The 15,864-nt window shown below is 36.5% G+C and overlaps 1 protein-coding gene across 9 annotated transcripts in view; it reads left to right on the top strand.

Annotated features, from left to right (window-relative positions):
- KIAA1109 (KIAA1109 ortholog) overlaps positions 1–15,864 on the top strand; it is a 126,319-nt gene that overhangs the window by 103,017 nt on the left and 7,438 nt on the right. For 4 of the 9 annotated variants that reach the window (XM_042796296.1, XM_042796297.1, XM_042796298.1 and 1 more), the window contains 16 exons: positions 535–779; positions 1,411–1,626; positions 2,910–3,090; positions 4,520–4,712; positions 6,868–7,029; positions 7,141–7,280; positions 8,330–8,531; positions 8,925–9,128; positions 9,244–9,423; positions 11,101–11,238; positions 11,604–11,864; positions 13,018–13,168; positions 13,455–13,612; positions 14,137–14,329; positions 14,523–14,740; positions 15,394–15,645. In XM_042796296.1, coding sequence (XP_042652230.1) covers positions 535–779; positions 1,411–1,626; positions 2,910–3,090; positions 4,520–4,712; positions 6,868–7,029; positions 7,141–7,280; positions 8,330–8,531; positions 8,925–9,128; positions 9,244–9,423; positions 11,101–11,238; positions 11,604–11,864; positions 13,018–13,168; positions 13,455–13,612; positions 14,137–14,329; positions 14,523–14,740; positions 15,394–15,645 — 3,094 coding nt within the window. The remainder of the gene's footprint in view (positions 1–534; positions 780–1,410; positions 1,627–2,909; positions 3,091–4,519; positions 4,713–6,867; positions 7,030–7,140; positions 7,281–8,329; positions 8,532–8,924; positions 9,129–9,243; positions 9,424–11,100; positions 11,239–11,603; positions 11,865–13,017; positions 13,169–13,454; positions 13,613–14,136; positions 14,330–14,522; positions 14,741–15,393; positions 15,646–15,864) is intronic. The other 5 variants (XM_042796299.1, XM_042796302.1, XM_042796295.1 and 2 more) reach the window with 3 other exon arrangements.

The raw sequence follows: 15,864 nt of genomic DNA, 5'->3' as shown, positions 1-15,864 counted from the left end.
TTATGTGAGAAACAGGAGGCCCCTTTTGGAAATTTGGCCTGAAGTTCGTTTCGTGTTAAAGCACGTGTGCCCAAGAGCGCAGCCCAGAATTGCAAACTGGTGCCGTACATTCTGTGTTAGCATTCTGCATGCACGCCTCACTAACACCTCTGGGTGCCTCGCCCCTCTACAAGGTTCATGATGATTTTTGCTGTCTCCTGTTCTTTTCTTTCAAAATATTTTTTAAATTTAAATTAAACGTTTCCATTCCTTCTGATGGTGTGAATCGGTGAGAGCATGATACGTATTTAGCCAACAGATTGAGCTCGATCACCAGGCAATGGCAAATGTCTCCCCACCAAGCTTTCATTTCTTTCTTTTCCGTAATCCTTCTTGCAATTTCTACACCTGCCGTCTCTGTATTATGAGGAACTTGGGAGTGAGAGTTTCTCATAGCACTCTTGCTTTTTTTTTTATTTCCAGAGCTATCTAATGCATTCTCAATGGAAACAATATTTGTGGAAATTTAATATCTTTTTGTCTTTTTATAATCAGTTTCCAGAGGAGACAGAAATGGACCTTTTGTCTGTAACTATTGATGGTCCCTCCCATTACTCATCTACTAGTGAAGGCTCATGCTCGGTATTTGGTTCACCCAAAACTCCAGTAGTCTTCTCACCCGGCATTCCCTTCCAGCCTGAAGAAGGACGCCGGGATGACAGCTTATCGTCAAGCAGTGAGGACTCTGAGAAGGAGGATGACCATGAGAAAGGGAGGATGTATGTTTATAGGAAGCCACCGTAAGTAATGGTCTTAAGGAAGAACACAGAAATTAAGAAAATACACTTGAAGTATTGACTTGAAAGCTACAAAATCGGTTACTAATGAAGGATTGAATTTTGCCTGAAGCGTGTTTGTGGAAGGCAGGGGAGATTGTGTTTGGCAGATGTGACTGTGAGGGAAGGAGGAATTCTGATCTGGAGACAACTATTAGAAATTTCAGGGCTTGAAACGGAATAAAAGAACTTGGAAAATTATTTTTTTGAGGCACAGGGCATGTTGTAGTGGGACCGAATGACTAGATTTGTGAAATACAGCATAACTTTCAGTTGATTATACCTCCACCAAGTGCATGTAATAATGTAAATATATATAAATATAAAAATTATTGTATATATCTTTTATTTCCTTTTCTTGATTGAGAATTTACGAACGGCTTAGTTTCTTGTAATACCCCATACTAAGAAAAGGATACTTAATAATATGTTAATGGCAGATGGATCACTGTATTGCTGTGTATCAGATAAGGCCTCTTCCAGAAAAGGTCTTGAAAGATTATATACTGAGTGTGGACATAGTCTAAGAATGCCTCCTACCATCTGTTCAGGTAAATGTCCTGCTAATATTTAATCCACGATTGTGCCTGTGCAGGAGTACCTCTCGCAAGAAAGCAACAGGCTTCGCTGCTGTCCACCAGCTGTTCACTGAGCGCTGGCCAACAACACCTACCAACAGAAGTATGACCGGCACAACCACAGAGAGAAATATTGACTTTGAACTTGATATCAGGGTTGAAATTGATTGTGGAAAATGTGTACTGCACCCTACAATGCTTCAGCAGGAACATGATGACATTAGTTTACGAAGGTAACAAACACTTTACTTAATTGCCTTATGAAGAACAGGGTATGAGTACTTCATTCTGCTTTAGCTGTTAAGTCTATCTGATATTTCCATCACTTCAGTTATGACCATGTGCACAATAATTAATGACTCTGAAGCACTGACCTGTTTGAAAAGCATAGAAGTTGTATGCATTAGTTTGTTACCATCACTTTATTTGTAGTAATTATCACTGCTTCACAACATCACCGTAAGTTGCAATTGTTATGGCCAAGTGTGGCATGGGGAGTGTGTTTCTTTATCAAGAAGCAGCATATGCCTTTCTTCTGTTTTTATTTTTTTTTAAATCACGTTTTATCTTTCATAACTAAAATGTTAAGTAGTAACTTTATAATTTAGTGAAACCACATAATGTTTTGACTAGTAATGGAGCTACTAATGTGTTTTTTCATGATCTCTGAGGGCTTCCATTGTTTTTTGAGTGTAAAAGCATGCTGATATGTATATTTCTTAATAATATGCTTTTTTTTTTTTTTTAATTACCTGAGGCAACAGAAGTGCTTCTGAGCTTAATGAGGTTTGATCTGATCCTCGGTTCTTAAATTCTCCTTCTTTCGTGTGTATGTGATTAGGGATCTAATGGCAGCTTTCCATTACTTCTTAATATGTTACTAAAAATATGGTGAATTTTAAGAAACTTGTTTGCCAGCAAAAATAATTATTAATATAAGTATGGTATAAGGAAATTAGATTTACTTGTTTTAACTCCAACTGTAAGAAAGGAACAAATGAGAAATACTTTTTCATACTGAGAGGTATACCTAGGAGATCTGTAATAAGAAAGCAATTTGGTTTCTGTTTTTCCAAGACACTTCTTTCTAAGAATCAATACAGAAAGAAAAAGAATCTCTTAAGCATTTATATAAAGACAGGCTTTACAGCAGAGAAAGAAAGTTGATAAGTGTTTTCTGTGTATCGAAGAGTTTTCATAGATCGTGCTGGGTAATGTAGATGAACTTCACTGTAAGAGTACAGAGCATTGGAAGGTATTTCTCTAACGACTTAGCAATAATTTTGTAGATTTTTACTATGTGAATTAATCACATAATGAAAATGGTGAAACAAGAGTGGGCAGACAGGAAGGGAGTAGAGGTCACAAAGTAAAGCAGAGATTGAAATGCTTCCTTTATATAGGTGATACTACAAAATTGCTTTAGACATCTCTAGGTTTTTCAATACTAGAAGATATACTCTAATTAATATGAGTGCTAAGCTTGCTTTAATAACATGCAGTGCATTTATTTTAGGAGCTATGATAGGAGTTCCAGAAGTTTGGATCAAGAGTCTCCTTCAAAGAAGAAGAAATTTCAAACTAATTATGCATCTACTACTCACTTACTTGCTGGCAAGAAAGTGCCATCATCTCTACAGACAAAATCCAGTGATGTGGAAACAACAGTGTTTTATATTCCTGGGGTGGATGTAAAGGTAAAAGGAGCGTATAACTCAGCGGGGAAGCACTTCTTTCTCTCCACTCAAATATGATTTCAAAACAAATACATTGTAACAGTATGTACAAGTTCATGTATACAAAGCACCTCAGCAAAATCTTTTTTCAGTTATATAGATAATGCTAAAATGGAAATAATAATTTCTGTAGTACTACACTGAAAACTGGTAGATGCTTTTACCCTCGTTTTCTTAGTGGCAGAAAAGTCCCCAAGATCTTGTACGTACCATCAAAAATAGAACTATGTCAAATGATGCTCCATAACAGTGTTTGTGATAATACATAGTTAAAAAAAAATCTGTTCCATTAACGTTTTTGTGTATAAATTAGACATTTGTTTTGGATATTTTCTTCTCTGACAGGTAATTTTTACTGTTGCCATGTTTAATTAAAGGAAAATCTGTTTGCTGTCAGTAATTCATTGGAAGAGCAGCTTAGTAGTTGGCCCACTAACACATAACGCTCTCTTACTGTGTCTTCTGTACTGCTTCATATAGCAGTCAGAGTCTTGGTATAAAAACTGTTTTCTTTAAGACAATGTTCTCTCAAACACTGTCAAACTGTACACGCCCTTCTTTTTTTAATCATTGTTTCTATATCCTAGTAAGAAAGGGTCTTAACAGAAGTGTTCTTGTATTTGTGACTTGAAATCCTATGGAGTAAGAACAGGAAAAATAGGTCACTGTTGCATGGAAACTTCATGCAATTCAGTTGAGGCAATGCCATAAATCAAATGCTCTTCACTTGAAACAACCTGGCTTTTCTAGTCTTTTGATGTGGAAGGGCCACGTGTGTCCCTTTTCCAATATTCCAGGTTATCTTCAAGGATAACAGTTATGCCTGAAGTCCTGCCCATTGCTTTTAGTGAAATTTAGGAATACCTAAACATTCTCTACAGCTTTTGTTATGTTCTGTATTTTCACTGATAGTATATTATACACATATAGGAGGTGTAGACTCTTGGAATATTTCATTATTTTTATTTTTTATGTAACTTTCTGTATGCCAGTGTTTAGTAGTGGAATAGTTCCACCATGCAGTAAGACAGAAAGCAAACTATGTGGACAGGGACAAATAGCTGATGGCACAGAACATGTACGATACAACAGACTGGAGAAGCAAGCTTTAAGGCATTGTTCCTAAATAGTTAATTTCTTCTGTTTCTTTCTGTTTCCTTGATATTTTTTTTTTTAGGTTATTAATTTATCTTTTTTTGTACAAAGATTTCAGATCTTTATGTGCACCAGCTATATCTGTAGAAAATGAATTGGAATGTAATGTATCTTACAACTATATTTTTTTGAATTATGAAAAAAAAAAAAATTGTAAGGGAAGGAGTGACACCAAATTGATGTATAGAAATTGAGTTACTTGTATGAAGTAAATTTAACTTCCTTTGGTTTCCAGTTGCACTACAACTCTAAGACTTTAAAGACTGACTCGCCAAATACTTCTCGAGGATCCTCTTTGCCAAGAACCCTTTCCAAAGAGTCCAAGCTGTATGGTATGAAAGATACTGCCACATCTCCTCCTTTATCTAGCACTAGCCACAGCAAGACTAACACCTTACTTCCTCCCCAACCCCCACCCATCCCATCAGGTACTTCTAGACAGTAACCTTCTAGAACTATCATGGATATATATCTTTCCTTTTTGTAATCTACTAGCTTTAGATCTGTCTGCACATTACCTGAAGCACTGCATTTATCAGCTTTTAACGTCTGGCTGCAGAGACCTGGTCCCAGAAGCATGAATGCAGTTTATAAAGCTGCATTTTTAAAAATCTTTTGCCAAAACAGTCTCAGTAATATTTCTGTCATAGTCGCTCTATCACAGTGATGGACTATCACTCCCTTCTCCCTGTTTTCATTTAGCAAAATAATGCTTATTACTGGAAAGCAAAATTTAAGTATCTGTATAAAAAGTGAATGCTGACTGTTTTTATTCTTCATAGTCCAAGGAAAAAAAAAATCCTTTAAATACTTGCTTCCATACAGTACACTATTCAAAGGATACTTTCAGCTTTTAAGTGCCTTTTGCCGCACAAGTAATGTGTAAATTATTGCCTTCTGGAACTGGCTTGCTTCTTGTAGCTGTTTAGACCTTTTTGTATTAATCAAAACACCAGACCAGTGTCCTCAACTGTTGCAGGCCCTCAAGTAACCATGATTTGAAGTAACATGAGTTCTAATAGTTAAAGTTTTGTTTTATCTCCATTGATTCCTGTTTTCAAGCAGGAGTCTGTTGTTGCATGATGTCAGATCTAAAGGTATTTAGATTGCAGCTCCAATTTGAGACATTCACCCTTCTCTCCTTTGGCATTTGAATATTTCTTTAAAAACAAAGCCAAAACTTTGTCAAAATTGGATCTGCAGGCAAAATTAATAACTGAAGTTGTGTCTGAATGTTTTGTTTGGTTTTTTTGTTGTTGTTTTTTTAATAAAACCAGCAGAGGTGCTGGGAGGGAACAGTGAAATGGGGTCACCTACCTCAATTACCCATGCTGTTGAACCATTAGCTCTTACTCCTTTAAGTGTCCATCTCCTTTATGATTACCAAATGTTGTGTAATCTTGACTTATACTGCTTTTCTTCATTTTCGTTCTGTATTTTCCTATCCTCTTTCCAGTTTTTGCATTTTAATTTTTACCATGTCATTTCCAGTTACTGAGTCTTGTTGGGTTTATGTCTGTAAGCTCTACATTTGGTGGGAGGCTTATGGAAATTGCACATGTATGATTATAAATGTCTTCCCAAAACTAGGGATTGCAATTACTGTATTTCTTTATGCATTGTATTTTTATAAATATTTATTAGTTCTGAATTGTTTTGAAACACATTTATTGTTGTTTATATTACTTTTTTTTTATATTACTTTTCCTCTGGAATAAAATCCAGCTTGTTTTACTGTCTTTGGTCTCCAGTAAGAGCAAGATAGGACAATCTATTCAGAGGCAATAGACAGAATAATTTGCATAGAATGAAAATTCAGTGCTTGTTTTTTTTAGCAAATAAAAGGATTTTTAAGCTCCAGTTTAGTCATTTAGTTAATGTTTATATTTTTCTTGGAGAATTTAAAATCAGTATTTATCTCCATTCTAATAGCTGTATTTCATAAGAGACAGTAATTAAGCTGGTCCTAATACCTTCTGTGCATATTTATATTTTGGTGAGAGTGGATCCAAGTGCTAGCATTTTCCACGGGTTTAGAAGAAAACAATTTTTTTATTAGTTTATACTCGGTCTAGCTCCAGGCTTTTTAAAATGCTTGTTTACAATCTTTAGTAATTCTTTGCTTAAATATAGTAGCACTTGCCATTTAAAGTTTTAATTTTTTTAATGTAGTTTCTTGGTTTAAACTGACATTCTTCCCAGGCTCATGCATTTATTTTTCCTAATTCAACTTTCATTTCCAGTCAGCTGTGTTTACTTTGCATTGTGTATTTGGAGAAGAATTCTGCACGTCTGATTTCAGTGCTATTTTTCAAAAAGCAAAGTGGCAACAATGACATAGGAGTGCTTGGTCCTGTGTGCAATGGTATTAAAATCAAGCATGACAAACTAATTGTTGTATTTACAGAGTTTTCTTAGTGAGAACTTACGCCTTAATTTTTTCTAACCAACCTGATTTATGCCTTTTCAGATGATGATAGAGAACTGGAGAAAACCGGTGTTAGTTATGAAGTATCTTCTAATGTTTATCAGTGACTGTTGAGTGGTGTTACATTAGACAAATTTATCTTTTAAATGTTGCAGCCAAAGGGAAAGGAAGTGGTGGAGTGAAAACTGCTAAACTATATGCATGGGTTGCGCTCCAGTCATTGCCAGAGGAAATGGTGATTAGCCCATGCTTACTGGACTTTCTAGAGAAAGCTCTTGAAACCATTCCAATTACACCCATTGAAAGGAATTACACAGGCAAGTGGCATATTTACATTCTAGTACTCTACGATTTTTGTCTTCTGGTGGCACTGGGCTGCTCTTCACTTTAAATTCCACTTTCTAATGAGTTCTTGTACTTGTTAAAAGCTGTTAGTTCACAGGATGAAGACATGGGGCAATTCGATATGCAGGATCCCTTAGAAGAGTCCACAACATCGTTAGTATCATCCTCGACATCAGCATATTCATCCTTCCCTGTAGATGTGGTGGTTTATGTACGAGTTCAGGTGAGGTTTTAACTTGACACCCAGTATAGTAAGTTACTTCAGTCACAGTCTTTGAGACAATCCATGCTTCTAAGCTTGTTTTTAAAAAAAAATATTTTCAAGTGGTCTTTCTGAGATATTAATCTCTAGTGTGATGATAAAATAGGACCTATTTCAGCAGAGGTTCTGACATATTTTAGTCCCATGGAGACCAAATAAATGAGCTATTCTGAGAAGTCACAAAAGTTCCAAGCATTTTTAATCATTACTTCTTCCTTGTCTCTTTTGGACTTTTATTGAAAATATTGTTCATAACTGGTATTTCTGTCCATTGTTTATAGGTACCATTACAAAACAAAAATAGTAAATAAAGATTTTCTCCGTTTATGTGGAAGATGTAGGAATGTATGCTTCTACAAGGCATTATTCACATGGCTTAATATTTAATGTGTCTGGGCTTTTTATGGTGTAAGAGAGAGAAGTGATTCAGAGCACTTGAGCTTCATCTGAATGTTACTATCATATTTTTCCACTCTGCTCAAGCATTTTTTCCTGGTATAAATTTGATTAGGTTCCCAAATTGAACAATATATTCTAACATATGGTTTTGGGTTTTTTATGCCTATGAAAATTAACCACAACCATCTGTAGTCTCTCTCAGCTTTTACTCGCAAACCGATGTGGCCAAGAATGTGTTGAGGGGAGCTGAGGCTTTCAGCATCTGCTCCAGTGATTCTGCATAGTTCTCATATGAGATGAGCTATGAATTGACTTGAGGAGGAGGAAGAGAGCAGGAGGTACATGTTCTCTGCTGCATCCAGCCTTCCTGTGTCTAAGTTTTCCAAAAACTGGTCCAGATAATAGCCCTGGTGTTGGAGGGATTCCTTGAAATTAATGTATCTACATCAACTTGTATACAGTTACCTTATTAGTTCTAAAACCAGTCTGAAAAGGCTGTAATTTGTGAAGATTTAAAAAATAAATATGTAGCAGTTCATAAGCCAAATTTGGAATGTTTTTAGTATTTCGTGTTTGTTCATTGAATGCTTTATTTTCTTGCTGTCTTTCAGCCCTCTCAAATCAAGTTCAGTTGCTTGCCAGTATCAAGAGTTGAATGTATGCTGAAGTTGCCTTCCCTGGATCTTGTCTTCTCTTCAAACCGAGGAGAACTGGAAACATTAGGTACAACGTACCCATCAGAAAACATGTCAGTTGTTGGCAACACTTCACAGAGTGGCTCAAAGAATTCAGTCAGTAAATCTGGAGCACCAGGTAACAAATTAATGTTTATACTATATACAACTTGTGGCATAAATAAATATAATGTTCTGGTTTGTAAAATTAGAGCAGAAGATAAGCTTTTACACACCCTAAGGCTAGACATTTCTCTCTTAATGAGTTTAGTAGGATTTCATCATGTTGTATCAGTTTCCCATAAAAGCTTGCACAGATACAGTATATTGGAGTTTTTCTTCCATTGGTTAAGTGACTTCAGTTATCTCTTATAAAAGGCTAGCATTAACACATAGAATATTTAAGCTACATTGCTGCTACAAGGGCATCATTTGTGTATTTGTTTAATATTGCTGTTAACAGTCAGTATTATTTCACATTTGAAAATGCTTTCATACGAAAACTAACATTTGCAAAAAAATTTTACTTCAGGTTCATCACCTGGACTAGGTAGCCCTCTTGGCAGAACACGGCACAGCAGCAGTCAATCTGACTTGACTACTTCTAGCAGCAGCTCTTCAGGCCTGAGTTTTACTGCCTGCATGTCTGACTTTTCTCTTTATGTCTTCCATCCATACGGAGCTGGAAAGCAAAAATCTGCTGTTACTGTTCTAACCCCTGGATCAGGAGCCTTAGGTACAGAACTAGTTTTTGTTTGCTTTAATGAACATTTTTCAAGTTTGGCATGGTTTTCTGAACTGGGAATGTGAAAAGGTCACAGAAGATTAAGCTTTTTCCTTTCTATTTCTAGGTAATGTGGATGAGGAACCAACTTCAGTCACTGGCCGGAAGGATTCTTTGAGCATTAATCTCGAGTTTGTGAAAGTCAGCCTGTCACGAATAAGGCGTTCAGGAGGTTCCTCCTTTTTTGAGAGTCAGTCTGCGAGCAAAGCTACTAGCAAGATAGATACTACATTGATAAACATATCTGGTAAGTGGTTGTTTTGGTTTAGTCCCATCTATTCAGCTAATTAGAGAATTGCTGTTCCAGTGATAGACTTCACTGGAGCTTTTGTACGTGTTACAGCTTTTGTAGATGTTATGAGAGCCATCTACTTGTAGCATGTAGTAAAATTTTTGTTCTTTCTGAGTAAAGTAGCGATTGATACATTAAATTTCAATGGTAGTTAGAGTGTACCTATTTGTAGATGCACCTTTTTAGCCTCCTGATTCATTTAATGTAACTAAATGGGCTTGCTGAAGCACATCTCTGGCATCAGTCTGTGTGACTAATGTGACCCTTGAATATTTTGAGATTGTACTGGCTCTGGCTAGGATGGAATTAACTTTATTCATAGCAGCCCATATGGTTCTGTGCTTTGAATTTGCGGCTGAAATAATATTGATAACACACCAATGTTTTGGCTGTTGCTGAGCAGTGCTTGCACAGCCTTAAGGCCTCCTCTCTTTCCCACTCTGCCCAGGAGGGGACACAGCCAGGACAACTGACCCAAATTGTTCAAAGGGATATTCCATAGCATATGGTGTTGAGCTCTGTAATAAAAGCTCAGGGAAAGGAGGAGGAAAGCGGCATTTTGGTGGTTATGGCATTTGTCTTCGAAAGCAGCTGTTAGGTGTACTGAGGGGCTGATTTCCAGCGAGTACCTCAACATCTGCCTGATAATGGGAAGCAGTACATAATTTTTTTTTTTTTACTTGCTTGCATGCACAGCTTATGCTTTCCCTGTTAAACTTTTGCTACCACAATTCACAAGTCTCTGTGCCTTATTTCTGTTTTCTCCCTCTCCCACAGGAGCTTGGAATGAGTGAGCAGCTTGGTGGGCATTTGGCAGTTAGCCAGGGCCAGCTCACAACAGACAGAAAGCCTAGATTGATTGTGTTTAGTCAGCTTTAAGTTACACGTCATTTTAGTTGTATTGCAAATATTTCTGTCAGGTATTATCAGAAGCAAGTAATTTGAATTCATTATGTAGTAGTAATGTTAGTATGTCAACTTTATTATATGGTCTTAGCGTACAAAATCTAGATCACAAGCTGCCTTCTTAATGTTCTTCATGATTATTTTTTTCGTTTTTTTTTTTTTTTTTTTTTTTTGTCTGACATTTGCTGTCTGTTATTATTTTAATTCAGACTGCACTGTTGCATGTCTAGCTCAGTGAGGTAGGTCTGCAGTCTGTTTGATTACCAGCTGTCAAATTTCATCACCTTGCCACCTGGTGCCTATGAATCTATGTTGAGAGCTGGACTTAGGAATTCTCAAGGACCACTGAAGTGAAAGTAGGGTTTAAAGATTTGTTATTTATTTATTTGTATTTGGGATCATGACTTACTGGGCAAACAGCAGAATGGTTGTGATTAATCTGATACTAAAGGCCTCAGATGACAAGTCCTGAGGCACATACAACAGCAGTATGACCCAACATCAGTTACCTTCTTAGGTTCCATCTTGCCTTTTTGAAATGTGTTTGTATCTAATACTGGATTTGGAGAAATGGCAACACCTCAGAGCTATTTATTCATTACAGCAGAGACTATACTGCTAGGTGTAGAAGTATTTTATTATATTGAACACTTACTAGATTTGGTTACCAAAACCTGTTACTACTGAGTCTTTACAGTTGTGTGTATGTTTTTTTTTCTTTTTCAGCTGTCTGTGATATAGGATCTGCTTCTTTTAAATATGATATGCGCCGACTCAGTGAGATTCTGGCTTTTCCAAGGGCTTGGTACAGGAGAAGCATTGCTAGACGGCTTTTCCTAGGTGATCAAACAATAAATCTGCCAGGTAAGATACTGCTTCTTATATTGAAAAACCTTTTTGTACAAGGAGTTAGAGTAGGAATTTTATAAATGCTTATTACCTGTGCGTTACTATATATGTGACTAGATATAAATGTATTATCATTTATTTCATATGCAGTCACTCTAGTAAGTTTAATAGAAAATCCTGGAAGGAAGAAATGGAAAATTTTTAAAGTTGGTAATTGAATTATCTGAAGACGTTATATTAATGAAAACAGTAGAAAACCTTTAGTTACAATAAATGAAATATATTTTGGCACTCTCCAAATACTTCTTAGTATATGGGAGGATATTGTTAAACAACAAGGAAATAGTTTTTCTGCCTTTCATGTGCTGCTTTTTCTCTAGTAGCATCGGGTCCTGGAACACCAGATTCAGTTGAAGGGGTGAACCAGCATCTTTCTCCTGAATCATCACGGAAAGCCTACTGTAGGACGTGGGAGCAGCCCTGCCAGTCTGCTTCATTTACACATATGGCTCAGTCACCTAATGTTTTTAGTGAACATAATGCAAGCAGCAGTATGTCACCTGGGACAGCATCTCATAGCTTAAAGTCTCCAGCTGTTACAAGATCCAGGAGTGTGTCTGACTCTTCAGTGCCTCAGAGAGGTGAGTTCTTTTCAATGATTTCTTTTGTTTTTTAAACTATTTTCACCAGCTGTATGAAAAAAGTATGTCGTTACTGCTTTGTAGACAAAGCAATCGTAAAGTCATTCTTTTCCACTGTGCCTGGAAGTGGAAAGTCAATGGCTTAGAGAAAGGAAAATGAAATGGATGAATCAGTGTAGCTTGCTAGCATACTTTCTATAAGATTGCAGTTTCTTTTACTAGAGCAGGAGTTGTTCAGCTGGGATTAGACGAGATCTCCACCTTAGTTTGATTGCATTGTCATATTCTTGGCACTCTATTCTCATCCAAGCGATTATAGCACCATCTTAGCAGAGGGTCAACATCAAGGTTCAACAGGTGAGGTCAGTTACTTCATTTCATCTGAGAGTTTGGGCTCATACTAAGAGGTCTAAATAAGGGTAGTTTCAATATAAGAAATAAAGTAATTTATTTTGCTACAGATGTTATTGTATAGTATTTTTTGGCAGAGTAGCACTGGCTATGTGGAATATTTATGGCATTATATAGGAGATTTAGAATTACAGTGCTTATTTTAGACTAAGAAAAATATCTGTGAGAAAAGAAAGGACGGGTATTTTGCCGATTTAGAACACAAGCAAGATGTCATACATGAACAGTTTTTAGGAGAAGACACGGTTGGAGAAGGACTTACAGCTGGTCGAGTGGCTTGTTGATAAGAAATGCAATTTTGCACAGGCTTATAAGAGTATTGCTTGGATTTTTGTGAGAAGAGCAAGAAAAACCCCTAATACTTGAAATTCTGGCTTGGCACTTGTGCAAATAACTGCTACCTGAATATTCAAATACTAATAATTCACTTTCTGAATACACTGGTATTTTTAAATAGATAAGTCATTTGAAATATGCTCCTGCATGAATGACTGAAAATTAAAAATAATTTCTCTTAAAGATATTAGTAAAAATAAATGTGTAAAATAATTGTAAAATGAGTCCATTTCTATGACAGTTAAAGCAATGCATATTGCAAATCCTCTATTTCTCACTTATCCTCACTCGTAGCTTTCTGCTGCTCCTGTTGGTCTGTCCTTTTATAATGTGTACAATGGATATATTCTGCCCGTTTTTCCTACCATGTGGAATAATATACATTTTTGTCTACTTGTTTGTTTAGATGCTCTCTCAAAAACATCAACTCCATTTAATAAGTCAAATAAAGCTGGAAGCCAGCAAGGAACACCATGGGAAACACTGGTTGTATTTGCTATGAACCTAAAACAATTAAACGTTCAAATGAATATGAGCAATGTAATGGGCAATACTACGTAAGTATAAAACAAGACCAAGCATGTTTTGACAGATGGTGTTGTTCTGGGTGAAAAAAACCCACATTTTTCTCCCCCACAGACTGTTAACAGCCTGTCGTCTTCTAGCTTTAAAATCCTAACTTTTTCGGTTTTGAACTGTGAAGCCCTTCATGTATACTGGCAGATGCTTAATCCTGAGGTCACATATGCCTAAATCACATTATTTACTGCTTTCCAGTAAACAGTTTTCAGTTTCTCTTTCAACAGCTCAGAAAATTGTTGCCTATTTTCACCTCTCTTCTAGGTGGACCACCAGTGGTTTGAAAAGCCAGGGTCGTCTATCTGTGGGTAGTAGCAGAGACCGGGAAATTAGCATGTCTGTTGGCTTGGGAAGATCACAGTTGGACTCCAGAGGGGGAGTTGTTGGAGGTACCATAGATGTTAATACCCTGGAGATGGTGGGTAAGTTGGAAAGCTGCCTGGTATTAGTATATGCTTCAGGCAATAAATCTGAAAAAGTAAAGAATATACACAGTACCTGACTTTGTAAACCTGCTAGTATATAAAAACTTTGGACTCTTACTTGTGCATTCTGACTATGAAACACACTTTGAATTGAAGGGATAGGCTTCTGATCAGGGGCTGATTCAGTCTCAGAGTTGCTCTGAAATTACACTGTCTAGTTGTGCAACCCTCCAGCTCCCTTCAGCTGGCTGGATAGACGGCAACTGAAAATCTGATAGAATTTCAGCTCCTCCTAGAATTTCACAAGTGCTTATGGTTTGGGAAACACAAAACTGTCTTTGGAAAGAGGCTAGGTGTTCTCGTGCTACACCAGAGTCATGACCTCCCCATGCATCTGGAGAAGACCAGTGCTTTCTCAGTCCGCCTGATTCATGTGGGATGGCATATGGGTGTTATCACTGGAAAAACTGATTTTCTTATCTTTAATACTGTATTTCTGTGTTGCTTTGGTTGTATTTTAGCTCATATTTCTGAACACCCAAACCAACAGCCCAGTCATAAAATTCAAATTACTATGGGTTCTACTGAAGCACGTGTTGACTATATGGGGTCCAGTATCCTAATGGGGATCTTCAGTAATGCTGATCTTAAACTACAGGATGAATGGAAAATTAATCTGTATAATGCTTTAGACTCAAGCATCTCTGATAAAAGGTAATACTGTTTCCTCTGTTTAAAATGTATAATGTTTGATAAGGTCAAATTCTGCCTATACGTCTTCTGTCCGCTATCGCTAACCAAAACTGTAAGCATCTGCTAGAAAGCAAAGGGTTTGTGGTGTTGGGGTTTTTTATTGTCAGCAGAAAATAAAGTAACTGCTAATGTTCTTGCTATTTTTAATATCTAGTGAGATATTTGTCCATGGGGACTTGAAATGGGATATATTCCAAGTGATGATTTCAAGATCGACTACACCAGACCTAATAAAAATAGGAATGAAACTCCAGGAGTTCTTTACTCAGCAGTTTGATACAAGCAAGCGAGCTTTGTCCACTTGGGGACCTGTTCCTTATCTTCCTCCCAAGACAATGGCCAACAACTTAGAGAGAAGCTCACATGAGCAATGTAAGTGGTACAAAAAATGCTATACTTCCCAGGTAGGATGTTTTAATTGCAAAAATTCATCTGAACAACTTTGTGCATGCAAATTTAGCTATTGGACTTGAAATAGTTTCTTCATTACATTTTTCCTGAAAATTTGGGCTGGACATAATCTTTGAATGAGGAATGCCAGTATCTCGCAAACCCTGCTAGACCTGGGGCATAACAGTGAACTAACATGTTATTTTTGGGTTTTAGTTAAAAATAGGTATTTTCATTTACAAATTAAAAAAATCTTTTTTTGCTCTTTTCAAACTATTTCAATAGAGTTGAAGTAGTTTTCAAAGTCTATTTTGAAGTCTATTTCATAAAAAAAAAAAAACATTTCTACTTTGAGTAGGAGTGGAAGTGTCACGTTATTCTTACTTTCTATTAATCATGAGCTGAAACCGTAATTTGTCTGAACTCAGTGAGTCACTGATTTTCAAGTATGCTTGTTCTGGTACTCTTAAACTACAACCACCTTAGATCACAAAGATGAAAGAGTGTCAATGAAACAGATTAGAAAATATCTCTCATAATTACATGTTTTATAAAAAATATAAATATGTCAGCTATCTGTTCTGTATCTTTCTCTTTCCTAAAGTTTTTCTTGCTATTCCATGTTTACTTTCTAGTGTTAGATGCAGCCCATCATCGCCATTGGCCAGGAGTTTTGAAAGTGGTGTCTGGGTGCCATATATCCTTATTTCAGATGCCATTGCCAGAAGATGGAATGCAATTTGGGGGATCCATGAGCCTGCATGGAAACCATATGACGCTCGCTTGTTTTCATGGACCTAATTTCCGCTCAAAATCGTGGGCCTTATTTCACCTTGAAGAACCCAATATTGCATTTTGGACAGAAGCTCAGAAAGTTTGGGAAGATGGTAATTTAAACCATTTCCTCACTTCTCTAAATTCCTTCAAATGAGTTTTAAGAATGTATTGATATGTAAGAAGAAAGCAAAGAAAAACTTACTTTAAGTCTGAGTTGAGATTATTTCCCAAAAATATACCACTTACCTAAATAATAATCTCCCTAAAGATTACCTAAAAATAATTCCCTCTCCATCCACAATTTGCTTTATCTGTGGAATAATGCAAAG

Source organism: Tyto alba, unplaced genomic scaffold (genome assembly GCF_018691265.1).
Source record: "Tyto alba isolate M040663 unplaced genomic scaffold, T.alba_DEE_v4.0 Super-Scaffold_23, whole genome shotgun sequence".
Lineage (NCBI taxonomy): Eukaryota > Metazoa > Chordata > Aves > Strigiformes > Tytonidae > Tyto > Tyto alba.
This window is presented reverse-complemented; position numbering and strand designations above follow the sequence as displayed.